Genomic DNA, 21,871 nt, shown 5'->3' with positions numbered 1-21,871 from the left:
CTGTGGTCGGGTATGGCTGCACTCACGGACTACGCTGGATGGGTTACAGCTGCACTGGACACATAGCCTCCCTTCAGACCTGACTTCCCACATTCCTGAATAGCTTTGACAAACAGGGAGCTTCCGTGTCCGGGGTCCGGACCCTGCCAGACCTCTCACAGGGCCCTACTGAGAACGCAGCAGAAGGGAAATTATGCAACGGGACGGGATGTTCAGATCTATTTATAGCCGGTGAAGCAACGGCTAATTAATCCAGTGCTGAGTGGGATGTTGAATCAGATCACACGGAAAAACAAGGGAAACGGTCAGATGCTTGCAGACATATTTTCCTTTTCTTGCTCCAAATAAAAGCAGCTGATGGAAATTAAAAATGACATTTTGCACAATCCCGTTTCCCTTGGTACTGGTGGACTCGCATATTTCATCAATCAAGGCCAGCTGGTGTTAAAAAGGACAGGGTGGGACGGTTTCCTGTTCTGTAACCTAAATAGAAGTGCTACAAGTCAAACGAAGTTTTCTTAGCTGCAGCCTTTTAAAGGCCACCAACCAAAGAAACGTATCAAGACATTCAAAATAAGTTAGATCCAGTCTGCTTAAAACACCAGCATATAGTTGTGTTTTAGATGTGGGTGTGCAGGTGTCACAACTAGGTTTTTGTACCTAGCAAAGACGTAGTCAACAAGCTTAAAAAATAACAGCTAAAATTAATAGTTCAAACAAAAATGAAAATTGTATCTGAATATGCACAAATGAAACGTCAAGGAAGGAATCTTCAGTCATATCTGCTACTTTTATCGTATTTTTTATTCTTTTAAAATAAGAAATAATAATATTCAGTTTTAGATTTCATGTATTATTTAGCTTTTTTTCCTTCATTATTTTATGGTCCATTAAATGTTCATTGCATGGAAAAGAGCAGCATAAACTTCCCTTTCATTTTACATTTTACAAATCCCTTGACATTAAGCTTTTCCTAGTGAACACAACAGTCATGCTGGTCCACTGGCTACACAAGCACAAACCAGCCCAAACCCATTTTAAGAAGAAGTGTTTCAAACAATTGGTGCTGACCTTCCTGTAATTGGTGATTCTTCGATTGATATGCTCCAGTCTCTCTCCGCACATGGCACTGAATCTGGTCTGCAGGTCCTCTGGGATGAGCTCTGTGCTGGAGCTCAGTCGACTGCAGGTCTGCACTAACTGCTCATCGTTCCTGGCCAAGGCCTCTAAAATCTGACAAACCACACAAAGAAAGACATAGAGCGTGGGTTCGGGCAGAAAAAAAAAGAGCTTTGGTCATATAACAGATGTGCTTTCCACCATTCATTTGTTAGTAATGAAGATGAAGTGAGCAAATCTGCTGTAGGTCAAGTGAGTTAGAAACACTGCATGCTTTTCCCAAAACTACTGCATCTAATCCTTATTTCATTAATACTTGTATGACTGTAAAAACTTTACACTAAAACAAGAGTAGATGTCCTGTGACACATTATAGGAGTGTTTTTTAAAGGTTAAGACCATTTAACACGGTAGTAACCATGAGTTCCCAGTTCATTTTCGATGAGAAGGAAACAGCTTTTGCGTATATTTATTTCCTTATAAAATATTTTTTGTCATGTATCATTGAAAAATCAGGTGTGATTTTATTCACAATCAATCAATTAATCAAATCTAATACATATACAAACTATACAAACTTTTATGTTAGATCATGATTTGACTACACTAATTATATTATATTATAAATTCTGAATGTATGTCATTTAATTGGTTTAATTATTAATTAACATTTTTATGGAGAAAATATAATTTGAAATTATTATATTATATTCATTAAATAATAATAATAATAATAATATATATATATATATATATATATATATATGCAACAAATTATATATATATAATTTATTGCATATATGATATATGATTGATATATTATATTCATTAAATAATAATATATATGCAATAAATTATATATATATATATATATATATATATATTATTTAATTAATGAAAATAAATATATATATATAATATAATATAATAACCCTCAATACTCAATTACCACTTCTACCGCTGTCTATGCAACAAAGTGTAATAGTATATAGAGCAATAAAAAATAAAACCAAAGTACAGCACCAATTAGAGTGAACATTTACACATACACGCAGTTCTAGAAGTATTTTCTCATAAGAGAGAGAAGACTCTGCCTGCAAAACTATGGAGGAGACAAGAAATTTAAGAGCACGCTGAGACCATAACAATTGCATGTAATCTGCCGAACAGCACTGAAATATTAAAATACATCTGAAGAAAGTTTTCCCAGAGGAAGTGCAGCAGGCCTACTCAAGCAGATGTTTGTAATAAGGCAGAAATTGCTGGCAGTTAAGGGGATTAAAAACAAAAAGAGTCTATAATATGTAAAACATGTCAATACATCAGAGTCCCATTAGGTCCGTTTCTGAGACGTCACTGTCAAGCTGTGATGCCCCCACCGCTGAACGTCTTGCCTGACAGCTGTTAGTTCATTAACGCAGATTGTAAATCTCAGAAATCAATTTTTAGGGAAAGGAAATATGGCGTTCATTCGCAAACAAGCATGATATTCAGAACAGCTGAGATCACACAGGATGCTGCATGCAATGCTAAACATATTCAAGCAAACGTTAATGATCAACAGCAGATATCACACTTCACATAACAGTATCTCTTTCTCTCGCAAAAACAGAGAGATGTGGGCACTGCACATGAAACTCTTTCAAAACTTGGAGAACGACTGAATACAAAAACATCTGACAGCAACAATCAAGATTTCTGCGATAATAAACTGCACAATACTTGATTGCCAATAGATTTTAAAAAAGAATGGCAAATGTGTATATATAACAGCACAACATCACATGTATATCGTTCAAAAGTTTAGAATCCTGAAAAAAAAATGTATCTGGTTTCCACAAAAATATTTTAATACATGTTTTCAAGATTAACAATAATATAAAATGCTTCCGATTCAGCATATTAAAATGATTTTTGAAGGATCATGTGACACTGAAGACTGGAGTAATAGCTTTGCCATAACACACAGAAAGATATTATGCAGTTATTTTAAATTGTAATAATATGTATTTTTGGGCTGCATTTATTTGGTCGAAAATACATATTCAAATTATTCCTACGTTTGGGTCGGTAAGATTTTTAATGTTTTTGAAAGTGAATGTATTGTTACATTAAACAAATTTTTTTTAAATGGTAATTAAAAAGAGTTTAAAATAGAGCTATATATTGTGATCAGTTTTCCAGTAAACGTGTTCATGAATTTCTAGATGTCAGAATTACATTATAGCTTTTTTTAAGGAAATTTTATTTAATGAAAAATATTTTTTTATTAATAGTTCTGACAATCATAAACATTGCTGAATGAAAATGCCAAAGAAAATGCTGGCAGAGTGAGTAAAAAACAGCAGAAATATCGTTTTGTAAGAACAATAGTTCCATGCGACTCCCTTCCTTAGTTTCCACACAGCGTTAAGATCTGTGATTTAAAGTGTTTATCCTTTTATTCCGCAGCAGGGGGTCGTAAAGACCATTTTTTATTTGTCACACACACTTGGTTTAATATACTCTGCTGTCAGCTTCTATCAGTGACTGTGTGTCATGTGTGAACGGTGAAGAGGCCCTCACAAATGTACAAGACAAACCCTGTCATCTCCTCTGATTCTGTATTAATGAATTCACTGGTGCTCTACAGCAGAGATAACGGCTGGTGTGTGTCTTTGGGAACTCATGTGACTCTACCTTGGCTGTGAGGCTGAAAAAGCCTTTTGGTTCCACCATTTTCTCCAAGACGTGACACTTCATCCCGGCCGTACTGTCATACTCGTACATGACGCCGTACTCCAGATACACGTTATCCACCGTCAGGCTAACGTGATCTTTTTTTCCATCTATTATGGCTATGGTGTTGAACTTGTCCATGACTTCTGTTGAACACACACACCAGTTGTTTCAATGTTACCAGTCTGAGCTATGGGAGCTTGTTTACGCCACAGAATAAAAATGTATTTCGCAATTGCGTGTTATAAGGACAGAATTGATTGATATAAAGTCAGAATACAAACTTTTCTCAGAATTGCATGTTTATATCTCGCAAATCTGACTTTATAACACGCAATCGGGAGATATAAAGTCAGAATTGCATGATATAAAATCACAAAAAAAAAATCAGAATTTTAAGAGAAAGTTCATTTCTCGCAATTGCAAGCTTGTATCTTGCAATTCTGACTATAACAGGCAATTCTGACTTTATATCTCGCAATTCTGAGAAAAAAAGTCGCAATTATCTTTAAAAAAGTTTTATTCTGTGGCGGAAACAAGCTTCCATACTGAGCAGATCAAAACAGAATAAAGTTAATAATACAAGGCAGATATTTAGATGGCCGGAGCTCATCTAGAGGCCATCAATCTATTTCCTGTTGGGTAACAAAATACCAAATCACAAATACAAATGAGTTGTTTCCATGTCCTGTGAATTCTGCATGAGGCTACGGAAGTGAGACTTGTAAAGTTAGTGTCTAAGAGGACGAAGAAATAGACTAATTATCACTTTTGGGAGGATGAAAGAGTGTGTACTTGTGTGTACAGTAAGCGTTTGCACTGGTGTGTGTAACAGCACCTTCAACTTTACACTCAAACACATCTCCGTTCTCCCCTGCGGCGGGCTTCTGATTGGTTCTCTGGTGGTCTTCTTGTGCGCTCTCGCTGTTGTTATACACCCATTTAATGGAGTCTTGCTGCAATAAAGAACAACAAAACAACCTTTTCAGACTCGCTTTCAGAACAAGGATTGCAAGTTGATTACACACTCCCATGGACACAAAAACCACAAAGCTAAAACCTCTTTTTGTTTTCTCCTAGATATCAATGAGGCTGGATGTAAAGCAAATGGAGAAGATTCCTCTAAGAAAAAAACCCTGGTAATTTACCATGTTTCTCCTTGAGTTTCACTAAAGATTTCAACAATGTCTCAAACATTTGATACCAATATAATACCAAAGTCTGCAATCGAATATCAGAGATTTAAACATTTCTCAGCAAACAAATTATTTTAGTAATGTTATCCTTTTTTTTATAGTTCTATACACTTACTTTGTCAAAAAAAAACAAATTGCCTACTTATGTCTATTTTTATTTCTCCAAAGGAATTTAGGAAAAAAGATTAATACTTAAATGAAATATAACTGAGAACTTTATTAAGTTATGAAAAAACTTCAGACAAAATCAGGCTAAAATGAAACGAGTTTGAAACAAGTTCAAAACAGCCTGCCGAAGCAAACTTTCAACAAAAGTTCACTGCTGCTGAAAACACCTTTGAACTACCATTCAATCTAACCTCGAACTACTCTGCATTCATTAAAATGTAAATCTTCTCCCGTTCTCCGGTTCATTTCTTTCATTGAGGTCAGACATGAGTAAATACATGAACACACTGGAGAGCTGCTTTAGTGGAAACTGAAGTTGTAATTCTAATTTCTAAGTTGAAAGCAACACTGACACTGTTTTTTCATGTTTAATACTGTAAAGCTGTTTTCTTTAAAGCAATCTATTGTATAAAGTGCTATATGAATAAATGTGACTTGACTTTACTGGAGTTCTGGATTGCAGAGCTGGTGCAAACATATCCACGTCGCTATAATCAGATGCGTTGTTAACTGCTGTTTTCTCATGGCTGTGATTTTTATTGTGTGGTTACTTTGTTATTGAGAAGAAAGCAAGCAGCGCATTTAACTTTGTTCTGCAAATTTTCGCAGCCGAAATCCAGCCATTTCAATGGAAAAATTTTTTTTGCTGTGAGTATATCGCAGCCTTTATGCATTTAACAGTCTAAAGCACATCCACCCCACATCCTCTTCTGTCTGTTTAACCAACTGAGATGCAAGACTCCTCTTGATGGTGGGCCACAAATCCCTGCTTAGTAGGAGGGTGGGCAACCCCCCGCTTTCTTCCATGCCTGATGAAAACCAGAGTCCCGCCAGCATGCCAACCACACCGTCCTACTTCGGCCTGTGCCAAGCCTGTCCTTTATTACCCTCCAACACAGGCCTGCCTGGCCCATTCCTTAACCCATATCCCGTACACCCCCATCCAGTTTCCTAGCTGCCTTCTACCCCGCGAAAGGAGCATTACTGCTATTATTGCTGTACAATGACCCAGACCGGATCACAAAGTTCAACAATTTTGCTATGCACTTTGTTTTGTTTATAGATATTTACTATTCAGAAAGGGTCAGGAATAGTGCACTTATGGAGGGGCTAAGGGGTGCTTGCACTCTCACCTGTGTGGGTCGTCGGAACTTCCTGCAGGCCGTGACGTGGGCGATGACACTGGCATGGCTCTCTTTGCTCACATTGATACCATTCACTTTAATGATGCACTGGCCTGGGTGAAGCCCTGCAACTGCCGCAACAGTGCCTTTTGAGAAACAGGAAGAGAGGTAACAGCTGTTTGAAAAGGTGGGCAACTTTTTGTGTTGTTTGCTAAAGCCGGGTGCACACTGTGCGATTTATAATAGTCCTTTACGATTGTTGCTTGTCAGACTGTACGAACATGATCATCGCTGAAAGCCATGTCAAACTGTAGGATCTCAGTTGTCATTAAATGTCAGACTGTACAACAGTCAAGACACGTTAAAAACAGACGCACGCAAGAAAACCTGTCCGGAGTTTTACATCTTCAATCAATAACACTTTCGGTGATGTGAGCTGCATTACACTTGGGATTGAAATGGTGGCTACAAACAAATCCCTCATGACAAGGTCATGGCTTGTCTTGAAAAACGAAGACAATTTGACGGCTGTTGTAGAAGAAGTCACACTGCAGGTCTGAGAGTAAAATCTTCTAACAGGTCAAATCTGATCACAACAGTCATTAATCAGCTGTCGGTAAACATGTCAAACTAACGATCAAATAATTTTAGCCTAGGATCAGAGGAATCTTTAAGGATTTGCTAAATTTGTCTCAGACGGCCAAATATTGGCCAAAATCTCACAGTGTGCACCCATCTTAAGATATCTAATTTGGTCAAATTCTAAAGATAGAATAGCATAATGCCAGAAGTATTATTCTGCTAACGAGAATAGTGCCATTAGCTTAGCAACATGCTAACTACTGATTATCCCCATGCAGAGTGCTATTTGTTTACTATTTTACTTAGTAAAATATTATGTATTATGTTAACTACAGTTTCATGCCATTAGTTTAACAACATGCTAATTTAATTGGAAACATGTAGGCTAAACCATATTGAGTGTTCAATGTGTTATTTGTGTGTTCATTTACTTCAAGTACTTCAAGAGCATCAAGCCATTAGCTTAGCAAAATGCTAACTTAGCAACATGCAAACTCTATTGACTCTCCTGTGCGGAGTGCTATTTGTGTGACATTGAGTGGTTGCCCATGTAAAGCATCTCAAATTGATCACTTAATGATAAGGTTGTATGTTTTGGATTAGAGCCATGTTTTTGAGTGTGCATTCAAAAATGAGGAAGGGATCATCACAAATCAACACAAATCTTCTAAAACATACAATCTGACTTTTACAAACAGACCCATAAATAGCCACTTAAGCTTTGCATAAGCAGAGCATGAAAAATAGACAAGATTTTCTCTGTGGTTACTCTTCTTTTAAAGTTCACATCCAAATGCTAGTCAAGCACATCACATTAACAGTTTGACCCCAAGGTTAGGATCCACAGACAGATCCACTTGGCAAGGGCGCCACTTTCTGCATTACGGCAGGTGGTACTGTAAACTGAAATGAATGTGACTCTAGTTAGTTTTCAGAAAAGCAAAACACATCCGTAAAATCAGGAGCTGTTTATCTGTAGATGATGTGTGGTTCCTATAAAAGTTGTCTGAAGGTCAGGCCGACATTTAAAGTTTAACTGGAGAGACTAAATATTCATAGATTGTTTGCATAATCTCCTAAACAAACACAGAGCTTATACTGAATATCTCTGTCTGTATTAAAAGTGCATACCTCTGTAAAAGGCCCCTGTTTCTCTAATCACATTTCATGGTCTGAAGTCTTTATGCTGCATTTCTTTTTCTGAGTAAATGCTCTTTTCCTCCGGCAGCCAGTGAAACTCAGGTAAAAGCAATTTTTAAGAACAAGCAAGCACATTAGGCAGGGTAAATAATTATCATAACTCCCCGCTGAGCTTATGAACAGCAATCACTTGAAGTAGGAGCCGACCTTCTAAATGTGGGAGGAGAAACTCAAATCCTTATGGTACTACCCTGCTGAAAAAAATAGCTTAGGCTAGCATAAATGTCTATACCTTCTACGATTTATGCTAGTCAGTGCTGTTGCCTTTCAAAGGAAATCGCACTGCATCTGAGAATTCAACGCTGTGGGAACGACTCTGTATGATTGCGTTGTGAAGCACGTGTAAAGTAGTCCAATGGTGTGACGGAATGTCTATATAAAGAGCTGTATAATGGCAAGCAAACAACTAATTATGTGTTCCTGCCCTCGCTACATTACTGGTGGGGATACGTTTGTTTGGGAGAGGAGAATGCCCTGTCAGCTCTTGATGGAGCTGATTGTGTGCATTGTGAACAGCTTCCGTTACAGCTTTCTTTGTGGAGGGCGCCCAGATTCGTGTTCCTCACGGCTCTGGTCCCGCTGCTGCTAAGCCAGAGAGACGATTCAGGTCATGGGGTTCGCAAATGGATCTAGCAGAGGGGTTAGAGATGGGCACTGCCTTTTCTCTACCCTCACCTGCTGGATTCAGTGCATTATCTCAGGGTCTGGAAGCACAGTCTGCGGTTTCTTCCACCCCGAAGTGAGGTTATCCAGCTCTGAGGAGTTGGATATTGTTAGCATCGATGCAGGAGATGTTGAGGACTCGCCACCTCACATTCCTGGTTGTGACTCGTGCTGTGGCCAGGTTAAATATAGACTGCCAGGAAGCAGGACGTTCATCCCAAAAGCAAGCTGTTTTTTCACACCGAGGATTCGAGATTGTGGAGGAACCAGTATTTCATTGTGTCTTCAGCTCTCAGACTTCCAACTATTACTCCATCCTGGGACTAAAAGAACACGGTATGGGGCGATGCCTAAGATGGAAGAGACGCTAGCAAGCTATCTCTCCCCTGAGTCAGCATCATCCCTGAAGGCCCCGACGTTACCCACCAAGCCAATCAGAACAACTTCGGCTTTGGTGGGTTAAGCTTATTCGGCAGCATGGCTGCACACTATGTCGATCTTATAGGCATACCAGGCTGACCTGCTAGGAGGTCTTGAGGAGGGCGGTTAACAAGTTAACAAGACTTCAAACACATGGCATTTCTCTAAAACCTCACCCTCCAAAGATGTCAGCCATCAAAATAGCCTTTCTGGCTAAGCTGGTTCACTAATGACGTCTTGCAGATTAAGCTAGTTAAAACTTGTGGTCAACTGATATGGGTTGTTTTGATGCCTGATGCTGATATCTTAGAGACCATGGTGGCCGGTGGCCAATATAAAGCAGAAATATGACATCACACTATATTTATGATATCACAATATTTAATTTAAAAGTAAAGTAAATAACAAAAGCATAATTTCTGTAATTATATGTATATTTATTTTAGATGTTATTTACTCTAATTAGGAATCATTTGAAAATTAATCAATTTTAAAAGTTATTTGAACTTGATTAAAAAATCTTTAGATAGATTGTCAAAGAAACGCCCCGCATACGAGCAGCCAATGCTGATAACATTCTGACACATTCTGGATGCAAGCAGCTTTGGTTTGGTGTGAAGCACGGAGTGTTCTTCTATCTCTTGTTCTCTTCAGGAGTGACAGTGTAAGCTGGATTGGTTTTTCTTTTTCATTCATCTCTCACCATGTTTGATAAAAGAGCACCTCAGACACAGTAGGAAGTGAGAGTTGTACGGGTCTATCTATTTATATATAGATGTGTGTGGTGTGTGTGTGTGTGTGTGTAATGCAGTTTCCAGTCTGGCTCAAGTCCAGTCCTGTACCTACAGCTCCAGCTGTGATCCAGCTGAGGTTCAAAAACACAGAAGGATAAAGGGCATAAGTAACTTCCTGTAGCCCAGCCCAGTTTTTCCTTTCTCTCCGTTCGCTCTTACCTCTGCCAACCGCATGCACCACAGATGGGCCGAATCCCCGGATCTGAAAGCCCAATCCGTCTGCAGAGTCTAGGATCTTCACAGTTCTGTGGAGCAGATAGACACACAGACATCAATTTGGCAGCTAAAACGTCACATTTTCCAGCCACTGCTCCACGTGTGTTGTGTAATCTGAGTTGCAGTTAAATATCAAGCTGATATTAATCAATAAAAGGATGTTTATCTGGCAGGGTTCTTTTTTTAATTGATATCAGACTTTGTAGCCTGTATGGCAACATAGTTCAGGTGTATTGAAGTCTTTAGATCATAGGAGTCGAGAGGTTTTCCACTCACTCTCTGGGTTTGGTGCTGACCAGTACTCTGAGTGGACCTTTGCTGTGGAAGCACTGCTTTAGAAAGTTTTCCACCTCCTGGAAAGGTCTCAAGAAGACCAGGTCCCCATTGATGGCAAATATCTTTTTTCCCACTTCCAGACCAGCCATCTGCAAAAGAGACACACAGGAACATCAAATAAGCTCTTAACCTAGATGATTTCACATCTTAGACCTAGATTTTACTTCGTGTCACATTGGATGAAGTTGATGTGATGAACTATACCCGTGTTAATCAACGTCATACATCCACTAAAATAATCCTGACACCAGTTGCTTAAAAGTAATTTTAAAAAAGGTTAAAAAGGAGACTTCTGAGAAATCAGAAAAATACTGTTTCTAATTCTGAGCATTGCGTCTTTCTTTCATATCTATCTAATTAAATATCATATCTAATTAAATAATCAGACATTTTTAATGTGTGATTTTTTTTAGGTTTCAGGGTTAATCTATATCTTCTGTGTGAATGGATGGATGAATACATCGATTTTAATTTCATTTCACAGGTGCACGGTTCAATTCTTTCATCCATATGTGCAACTTCCTACTCTGAGCTCTCAAGTGGATGTAATCCATTCACTGTGTGCTTCACTGAATGGATTGGACACGTCTCTTGACTGCTATAAATATAACCATTCTCCTCCAACAATAAAATGCACAGTCCTCTGTTTCCGGCTCATGTTTTTCCTCTCCATTGAGAAAAATGGTTGGGCAGCTTTTCTTATTTTCCGTTGCTTTCTCCTTCCTTTTTTCATTCACTTTCCCCTCTCTCTTTGTCACTGTCTCTTAATCAGTTACAAACCTTTTTTGCTATTTTTACGAGACAGCTCTTCATCTATGTAACTGCACAGCTGGATTTTATTTCATTTTTTCACTATGCTCTTCATTGGAAACATACAGAGCAGATCCACATGCAATGCAGCATGGATCCCGTACTGTGATGCACAAGTTACTTCAGGTCTGGGTAGCATTACTCTCTCTATGTCAAAACTGAGCACTTCACTTCACCACATTTACCAGAGTTTGATCTAACAGATCAAACATATTAAAGCACTAAAAGGGAACCTCAAGAATGGCACGATTTGATGTCTATTTCTGTTATAAGCCTACAAAGGCACACATGAAAATGCTAATTACCACAAATTTAGTTCAAATAAAGAGTGTTAATTGTGAAGGTTTAGGGATTCAATTGATGTTTAAATGCCTAATTGGTCAGATCGAGTAACACCTACTGTACACTGTTGAAAATAAAGATTCTGTTTTGCCATTGATGGTTCAATTGAGAGCCTTTAACGTCAATGGAATCTTTCCATTGCACAAAAGGTTCTTTATAGTGGAAAATTATTCTTTAGATTATTCAAATGTTCTTCACACTAAAAAATTTGTTCTTTTAAGATCACTGAAAGGTTTATTGGTGAACCAAACATTGTTCTTCAATGGCATCAAAAGCATATTTTGGAACTTTTATTTTTAAGAGTGTAAGATGAGCCTGACAACAGGGGTGTACATTTTCCCATTAAAACCCCTCCACACTATTTTTATTTTTTTTTGTTCTAATTTTACTATGCTTAGACTTGATGTGAATATAAAGGCTAGGCTTCTCAAATGTATTTCTGAGTAGAAATGCTGAAGGCAAAACTGGTGGGTCGTGACCTATCCAATGGCCCGCAGGTCTTGTCTGATAGGGTTACGGAGAATAAAGAAAAACTATGCCTAATATAACAAAATAGTAAAATACAAATTAATCAAGCTTAGTTATGAAAGCCAAATTAATAGGCTTTTCAACCTGTAAAGATAGGAGAAAACACTTCTTATATGCAAAAATGGACTATGCCTGTAACGTGGTGCGGTTGAAGCAGAGAAGAGGCTGGATCCAAGTGCAGCACACGCTTTATTTAACAGACTACAAACTATAAAGACTAGACTGGATACAAGACTCGGGACTCAGGAACAGGATACAGGAACAACCAACACTAGCGTTACACATTAAACAAGAACTCACAAAGACAAGGCTGAAACACAGGGCTTAAATAATCAGGGACAAACGAGCTAGACAAGATAACAAGGGGGCGTGAGAAATCAGAAACACCTGGGAAAACTAATAGACAAGACTGGGAACCAAAGAACATGACAGGACACAAACCCACATCGTGACATAGCCAACATAGTGGCATGGCATGGCATGACATGCCATTATCAAAAAGTAGTTTTTTCAATGGTCACCTTTACCATTCAGCCTGTAGCATACTAAGCATTAACTAAGCATTATGATTAACTAAGCTTTTAATTAAATTAATATTGAAATAATTACAAAATGAATTGTTCTGGACCTCAATTATGATTGGCATTACTGAAGAACTACATTTCTTCACAAAATAATAATTATTTGTTATCCACAAGTTATTAACTGTATAAACAGATATATTTTGAATGTATGAAGCTGTGGATTACAATGATTTTAGAACAGATAACCATGGCTTATTTGGGCTTCATGCTGTATTGCATAATTTTCAGAACATTTTCTTTTTTACTTTTGTATGATAAAAATATTGGGTCACCTCTCTTATTATCCAAAGTAAAATCTGGCTCTTGAAGAAAACCAATTGAGAACCACAGTGAGTGTGTTTGCATGCACATTCTTAACCAGGTTATGCTTAAAGGTAGGGTAGGTCGTTTTTGGTCTAAAAAACTTTTAACCAAATTTGTTTAAACTTTCTATATATATCAATGCATAATTAAAATGTAAGTACTCTGATAAAAAGAGTATAAAAATCGAGTGACTCTAGACCGTTTAATCTGCACTAAACACAGCTCATTATTTCCTTCCGGGACGAAACAAAGGATTGGCTTAGGCGACTGTCACTCTCTCGCAACCATGGCAACACCCCCGCTGCTACATGCGCTGCCCACATGCGCGCACTCGTTTGACTCGAGGAGGGTAAGAGACTAGTAAGAGACACAATTACATGCAAAACACGGCGTATATGTTATGAATCTTACACGAAATTCACCTTCATCACAGTGTAACTGATTGTAATGGGAAAACGTGTATCAATGCAACCTGTTTTTAGCTTTGCTTTATGTTACTAGCTCGTTAACGAATCAAACTCAATATATTTTAAACTTTACCAGTATCGATATGCTAGCTTGATAGTGAGTAGGCCTACTAACAGCCATGTTAGTTGTTTATATTCATAATGATAAAGTTAGGTATTTTATTACATGTGAGTCTGACATGATGTCACTACATGCACTGCTCCTCTCCGCTCGGCGCTGGTATGCGCGTCCTACAGCTGTGAGCTGTCGGCATCGCGCGTTCATGTGTTTTGGGGGCGTGGTTTTGGAAGGAGCCCAGAATGGAGGGGGTGGAAGTGAATGGAGATAAGTAGCTGTGTTTATTACAGCCCTGAGAGGACTACAGACACTCGATTTTTATACTCTCTTTTCCAGAGTACTTACATTTTAATTATGCATTGATATATATAGAAAGTTTAAACAAATTTGGTAAAAAGTTTTTTAAAAAAATCCTACCTACAATAGCTTTAACAAGCAGACAATGCGTGTGACCAGTTTTCCTTTATCGGAGTAAGATAATAAACGGCTTAAGAATTAACCGATTGACAACTAGATTTTTGGACCGTACCCCGATTTCACCTGGCATGTATAACCTGCGTTCTGTTGTCTTATTGAAGTGTGCATGTGTGATAGGCACACTTACATTATTTAAATGCTACCATATCGTGGTAGGGGAGGAGGAAATACATCGCCAAATCCAAATCTTTCTTGACCCAAGAAATTAGAAAATGTGTTCTCATCTTGTGTAGCTGAAGTAGAAGTGGTAGTGTCAAAATTCTGCTTATTTATTATAACATCACATCTCACATAACCAACGGAATGATTGATGTTTAATAAATCACTACCGGGGAATAACCTGATTTTTTAATAGAAAAAGTCTTTAAAGTCTTGTCAACTTTAATTGCGTTACTGGGTTATTGGTTAGCATGTAAACTGGGACAACGGGTTAATTCAATAAGCTGACTTGGGAGTTTTCGGCATATCATAGGGGTGTCCAGTCCTGCTCCTGGAGGGCCACTGTCCAGCAGGGTTCAGCTCCAACCCCAATTAAACACACCTGAATCAGCTAATCAAGCTCGTCAAAACGGGCTCAGTGACCTTATGACCCATGTCTGTTTTTTTTAAATCACCCATAAAGGTAACACACGCACCTCAGCATGGGAGCCTTTCTCCACTGATTTGACGATGGGTACTCTGTTTCGATCTTCTAGCGTGAAGCCATAACCTCCTTCACTTGGCTTTATCTGAAATCAGAGTAGACATTTCACAGTTATCATGACTTAAGTGCTAGATTTTGTTGTGTCATGCATGCAGTAATATTTTATTACGATTCATGCTTTGGAGACGCTCCTAGAATGTGAATTTCAGTCTCTCGTGGGCCTAGACTGTCAAACCAGTTGACTTCATGTTTAAATGTAATTAGAGGCTGGTTTAGAACAGTCAAGCATAATTACTGGTGAAGACTCTCGAGTCAGAGCTGGCCCGAGTTCAGACCCCCTGTACGTGGCGAAGCAGAAAAGCCCCATGCGAGTGGATGAAAACCACATGGGCTCACGCCAACATGCGCTATTGTAAGTGGCATCAGCTGCAGGCGATTACAGACGACATCTCTCACCAGCAGCGACTTGGCGATGACATTCTCCACTATTTTTAGATCGTGTTTTATGGGCTTGTGTTTGGTGTTGGAACCTTCCATCTCCTCATCGGCAAAGAAGCGGAACAGAAGAGGTTCATCCTTAAATTCACTTTTTTCCAAAACTGCAAAAAAAAAAGCAAGGTGTTTTAGAACAAATAATACCTGATGTTCATTCAGTAGTGCTAAATGTAACCTGCATAGCTGACATGAAATACTTTTGGGATATTGGCATGTCCTGTGGTGTCACAACTCTGTCATGATATGTTATACACTAACCTAAAGGAATATTAGGAACACCTGTTCAATTTCTCATTAATGCAATTATCTAATCAACCAATCACATGGCAGTTGCTTCAATGCATTTAGGGGTGTGGTCCTGGTCAAGACAATCTCCTGAACTCCAAACTGAGTGTCAGAATGGGAAAGAAAGGTGATTTAAGCAATTTTGAGCGTGGCATGGTTGTTGGTGCCAGACGGGCCAGTCTGAGTATTTCACAATCTGCTCAGTTACTGGGATTTTCACGCACAACCATTTCTAGGGTTTACAAAGAATGGTGTGAAAAGCGACAAACATCCAGTATGCGGCAGTCCTGTGGGCGAAAATGCCTTGTTGATGCTAGAGGTCAGAGGAGAATGGGCCGACTGATTCAAGCTGATAGAAGAGCAACTTTGACTGAAATAACCACTCGTTACAACCGAGGTATGCAGCAAAGCATTTATGAAGCCACAACACGCACAACCTTGAGGCGGATGGGCTACACCAGCAGAAGACCCCAGCGGGTACCACTCATCTCCACTACAAATAGGAAAAAGAGGCTACAATTTGCAAGAGCTCACCAGAATTGGACAGTTGAAGACTGGAAAAATGTTGTCTGGTCTGATGAGTCTCGATTTCTGTTGAGACATTCAGATGGTAGAGTCAGAATTTGGCGTAAACAGAATGAGAACATGGATCCATCATGCCTTGTTACCACTGTGCAGGCTGGTGGTGGTGGTGTAATGGTGTGGGGGATGTTTTCTTGGCACACTTTAGGCCCCTTAGTGCCAATTGGGCATCGTTTAAATACCACGGCCTACCTGAGCATTGTTTCTGACCATGTCCATCCCTTTATGGCCACCATGTACCCATCCTCTGATGGCTACTTACAGCAGGATAATGCACCATGTCACAAAGCTCGAATCATTTCAAATTGGTTTCTTGAACATGACAATGAGTTCACTGTACTAAAATGGCCCCCACAGTCACCAGATCTCAACCCAATAGAGCATATTTGGGATGTGGTGGAACGGGAGCTTCGTGCCCTGGATGTGCATCCCACAAATCTCCATCAACTGCAAGATGCTATCCTATCAATATGGGCCAACATTTCTAAAGAATGCTTTCAGCACCTTGTTGAATCAATGCCATGTAGAATTAAGGCAGTTCTGAAGGCGAAAGGGGGTCAAACACAGTATTAGTATGGTGTTCCTAATAATCCTTTAGGTGAGTGTGTGATGTTATATGATGTGATGTTATGTTATGTGTTATGTTATAGTATAGTATAGTATATTATTATTTTTCTAATAATTCAACGGCCCTTCGTCAATTATTCCTTACAGATAGTATAGTATAGTATGGTATGTTATGTTGAGTGCCATGACGTGACGTTTTATTATATTATGTTTGCTTATCCTTACATATTTACTGTTATTTTATAACTACTCAATTTAATTTCACTTCAGCATCTTTTTTAATGTCGTCGTATAACTGATTCAGCAAAAAGTAACATTATAGCAACTTCTTTGTTGTTGTGAGGATCAAATTGATGTGTAAATTGAATTTGTGTACCACACAGAAGAGAGCAACACATAATGTACTGGAATGACAAGAGTTGTACAGAGAGATTGAGAGGGGAAGCCTTTTCTTTGGAAAGTGGTTCCCGTGAAAAGGAACAGGCCAGGATTTCAATCTGTCACCAGGGCAACATGGGCTCTAAACAATCCCTTCACTTTTGTAGTAAAAATACCCCCAAATACCCACACTTCTATGGGTGATTAGAAAACTCTGAATTAGCTTTAATGGTCACATAACCAAGTGAACCAGCTTGGATGAATGCCATGATCACATTCAAAGCCAAAAAATGAAAGTGCCAATCTAGTTATTACGTTCCATAAATTTGTTGGTAGTTGGCCACGTATGAAACTGAATTGCAGGCTGTAAGGAACAGCCCATGTTAGACTATAAATGAGTCACACGAGCATGATGTGGACTTTGGCATCAAGTGCCCTGAAAATGAGACCCGAATCCTGCAAACAAACAGTTGCCATGACAACAAGCCAGTCAAACATGGATTGTGGAGAAGGTCAAGGCTGTTGTCAAGAGAGAGAATGTGCAGAATCCAGTTAGAGGAAAAGTTTTGCAATGTGAAATAAGCTCATACACTACAAAAAAACATTTTCTTAAATCAACATTTTTCAGCATGTTTTTCATTTAAAACATTCTAAAAACAAAACAAAAAAAGCAAAAGTGTGTGATATGTTATTTCAGTGGTGGGCCGTCAGGGCCAGCAAGGCCTTCTCTGCTGGCCTAAACACTATCAGAATCACTGACTTGCACTTTAATATATTTTTTCCATGAATGAGTATTAAATTATTCCCAATAGTTCATTCTCTTAATTTCATAGCTTTTCTCTTGGTTGCGCTGCTTCCAGTAGTGTATATTTATTTTAGCGCTTTTATCCAATCATATTTCAGCCATCACGCGTTGCCTGGGTCAAAGAAATCTGCCTTCAGGCCTTCAGAATCGACAGTGCGGGCGCCTGTAGCTTACAATGAATGGCAATGAAACCGTTGCTTTAACCAATCAGATAAGCAGTCAGATTTAATCAGCCAATCAGATTGCGCTTTTGCTGCAGCGGGGCCATCTAGCAGGCGTACAATAACGTCGGCATTTTCACGTTCTTTGATTGGATGCTCAGAGCGCATACTATTACTGGTAGTCAGTAGGCTATCCGCATCTGTAGCGAACTGCAAACTAAAATATATTCCTGTAGATTTAATAGTTTTTCAACCCACAAATTAATGTTTCTTTCCCTCCTCGACCCCCAGCAGGTTCAAACCTACCGGTAAAAATTCCTTATTCAGCCTGAGCTTAACGCAGAGTCACCGAAGTCTATTCGATATGTCCGGGTAAAAACTGACTAATGTAAGTTATGCCACGAATGATTTTGAAGGCAAAAGTCCCGCTGATCTCATTGCTTTCGTTCAAAACTCTGTGTGAGAGCATGGGACAGCGGTACACATCGTCAGGTTATGCGGTGACTGTGTCCACTGCTTCTGTCGAGCAGACACTCTCTAAAGCGAATTAAAACTTATGCTAGAAATATGACGGGACTCGACTTTCAGCATTAGACCCGTTATTGTTGGAACTGAAACGCACAGATAACCTGTACAACAGAGTAATTTAAGTCTTCTTGAGGAAAGAAATAAGGATGGATTTTGTGTAAAAAATAATCAGTAGTTTTGGTGAGTATAATGCTTTTTTTCCCATGGTGAATATGATTTTCTTCTTAATTTTTCTTTTAAATTTATGATCAAAGCTTAATTTTTTTTTCAAACATCCATACTATTGTAACGTCTGAAAAGGGACTATTGTAACCCTTGAACGACAAGATAAGGGAGGCTCCGTTTCTGAACTTACAATCGGAACGCAAGAACAACTGTACACAAACGCACCAGCCGAACTCACGCGCTCGTTTCTCTCTAGCGGCCTTTTACAAACTCACCGCATTAACCCAATAACTGCCGGTGCAAAATAAAAACAACAATTATAGAGAGTCTTTGCGCTGCTACACTATTAAAAGTTATTAATTCAGGTAGGACAGAAGGCCTAGGTGTGAAATGCACGGCCCGCCACTGTGTTATTTTGTAGTATTTAGTGAACAAATCACATTCATTCATTACTTTGTGTGATTGCTTTTTCAGTTGTGAAAGATTGCTATTTTTTATGACAGACTGAGTTAAAGTCTCACTTAAAACACAAAAAAGCCTACTTGTCACTATACCAAGGCAAGGCAAGTTTATTTATATAGCACATTTCATACACTATGAATTCAATGTGCTTTACAGAAAGGAATTAAAATAATCACAAAATAAAAGCAAGGAAAATTAAAACAGTTATAAAAGAAATAGATACACGACCTAAAGCCACTGACTGAACAATTCACAAAATGAATCAGTGAACACATCAATGAATGAATCCATGAACAAATCAGTAAATTAATCTGAACACATAGATTTGTGCACAAATCTTTGTATTATCATATACCTTCGTATAATCGCTTTTTGAGTATTGAACGTGTTTTTTCAATGAATCGCCGAGTTAATGATTTAATGCCTCACTCATAACACACAAAAAGACACTTGTCATCACCTAAAGCCATTGAACTAACCAGTGAATGAATCAGTTTGAAAATCAGTTAATAAATATAAATGAAAAAAAGAATATTAATCTTTTTAATTATTATTATTTTTTTTTTTTTGTGAGTAAAAAAAGTCACTGAGATGAATCAAAATCACTTGTAGAATGAATACTTTATTTTTCCTATCCCATTTAAAATTTTTATTTTTGTCGTTGTTGCTGTTTTTTTAAAGTATAAACCTTACTATATTTTCTTTGATTTGTGCTTAAAATATCCTGGTTGACACTTGGGATGAGTTAAGAGATGACAAAAAAAGAACTTTGACAGAGAAACAGTGTAAAAACAAACAAACAGAAAAGACAATCAGACAGAAACACAAAAACACAGAGGAAATAAAATAGAGAGACAATGAAACAGCTATCATACCATGATGCATGAATCCATTGTCACACAGCTCCACCCCCAAGATCAGCGCCTCTTCCCTGCTTCGACAGTCACCCTGCAGAGGAGAAAAAGACAAGTGCCACTCTCTTTATCTACTTACAAGTGGTCACAATGTCACACACCCTAGCTTGAGCTCCAGAAAACGTCTCAGGTTACTACTGTAACCATAGTTCCCTGAGAAAGGGAACGAGACGATGCGTCACTTGACGCTTTGGGAACGCCCCCAGCGTGCATGCGTCTGAGCATCAATGTCAACTAGTCCAATGGAAAGAATGAGCGTCACGGGCGGGTGACGTCATGACCAGGAAGGGATAAAGGCTCACCCGGTGAAACGCGGCATTAGCTTCAAAAAGTCGAAGCAAGCCGATCACAGGGAAGCAGGAAGTATGGCAGGGTGACGCATCGTCTCGTTCCCTTTCTCAGGGAACTATGGTTACAGTAGTAACCTGAGACGTTCCCTTTCGAGGGAACTCGCGATGCGTCACTTGACGCTTTGGGAACGAGAATACCCAAACCGCCAGAATTCCAAGTACCTGAGTGTCAGTCTGTTGGAACTAAGCACTAAGCACCTGAGAACCTGGGGCAGCATCCAGGTCCAAACTGTAAAACCTGACGAATGTGAGCGGTGAGGACCAGCCTGCCGCATCACAAACGTCTTGGAGGGAAACCCCAAATAACAAGGCTTTAGAGGCCGCCATACCCCTCGTTGAGTGAGCTCTGACCACCAAGGGACACGGATGGTCAGAGTACTCGTATGCAAGTGAAATAGCCTCGACTATCCACTTGCTAACCGTCTGTTTAGAAGCAGGAAGACCCTTCTTAGGTGATCCAAAGCAAATAAATAACTGGTCGGACTTCCTCATAGACGATGTCCGATGAACATAAGTATCCAGTGCTCGCACTGGACACAAGAGGTTCAGCCTTTCCTGGTCCGCAGATGTAAAAGGAGGAGGACAGAAAGCCTGCAGCACGATAGGCCTCGGAATCAAGGTCGGCACCTTAGGGACGTATCCCTGTTTTGGATATAAGAACGCCTTGACCATCCCCGGTGCAAATTCAAGGCAAGTGGGGGAAACCGAAAGGGCCTGAAGGTCTCCAACTCTCTTAAGGGACGAAATAGCTAGCAGAAAGATAGTCTTAAGGGTAAGAAATTTCTCTGAAACCGAATCTAAGGGCTCGAATGGAGCCCTAGACAGGCCTTCTAGTACTATTGCCAAATCCCAAGCTGGCACCCTAGTGCGAGTTGCAGGCCTCAGCCTCAATGTGCCACGAAGGAAACGTGTAATCAGGGGGTCTCGACCCAACGATGTACCCCCAACCAGGGCGTGGTAAGCCGCAATGGCCGCCACGTAAACCTTAAGTGTGGAAGGACATAAACCTGACGTAAAGCGCTCCTGCAAGAACTCGAGTACTGTGTTCACAGAACAGTTAACCGGATCCCACTGATGTCGGTGACACCATACAGAAAAAACTTTCCATTTCAGCGCATATAGTTTCCTAGTAGCTGGAGCTCTGGAGCTTAGGATGGTCTCAGCAGCCTCAGCTGAGAGACCACTCTCTATGAGTTGGGCCCCCTCAGAGGCCAAACCCACAGGTTCCAAATCTCTGGTCGAGGGTGAAATATTGTGCCCCCGGCCTGAGACAGAAGGTCTCTCCTGATCGGGATCTCCAAGGGAGGACCGTCTAAGAGATGGATCAGGTCCGCAAACCAGATCCGACTCGGCCAGCGTGGTGCTACAAGCAGTAGGCTTATTCCGTACTGGCGGACTCGTTCCAGAACTCCTGGGAGCAGAGCAACAGGG

General features: G+C 39.5%; 1 protein-coding gene across 1 annotated transcript in view; it reads right to left on the bottom strand.

The window, feature by feature from the left end:
- Positions 1-21,871, bottom strand: part of prex2 (phosphatidylinositol-3,4,5-trisphosphate-dependent Rac exchange factor 2) — a 155,553-nt gene that overhangs the window by 67,594 nt on the left and 66,088 nt on the right. Inside the window, exons 15-23 of the mRNA XM_056248832.1 lie at positions 20,052-20,124; positions 15,205-15,347; positions 14,741-14,833; positions 10,477-10,625; positions 10,144-10,229; positions 6,335-6,471; positions 4,676-4,793; positions 3,799-3,983; positions 1,072-1,233 (exon numbers count right to left, since the gene is read on the bottom strand). Of these exons, the coding sequence (XP_056104807.1) occupies positions 1,072-1,233; positions 3,799-3,983; positions 4,676-4,793; positions 6,335-6,471; positions 10,144-10,229; positions 10,477-10,625; positions 14,741-14,833; positions 15,205-15,347; positions 20,052-20,124 (1,146 nt within the window). The remainder of the gene's footprint in view (positions 1-1,071; positions 1,234-3,798; positions 3,984-4,675; positions 4,794-6,334; positions 6,472-10,143; positions 10,230-10,476; positions 10,626-14,740; positions 14,834-15,204; positions 15,348-20,051; positions 20,125-21,871) is intronic.

Source organism: Rhinichthys klamathensis, unplaced genomic scaffold, assembly GCF_029890125.1.
Source record: "Rhinichthys klamathensis goyatoka isolate OS25496 unplaced genomic scaffold, OSU_Roscu_1.1 h1tg000059l_1, whole genome shotgun sequence".
Classification (NCBI taxonomy): Eukaryota; Metazoa; Chordata; class Actinopteri; order Cypriniformes; family Leuciscidae; genus Rhinichthys; species Rhinichthys klamathensis.
The sequence above is the reverse complement of the archived record's forward strand: the minus strand, read 5'-3'. Positions and strand labels throughout refer to the sequence as shown.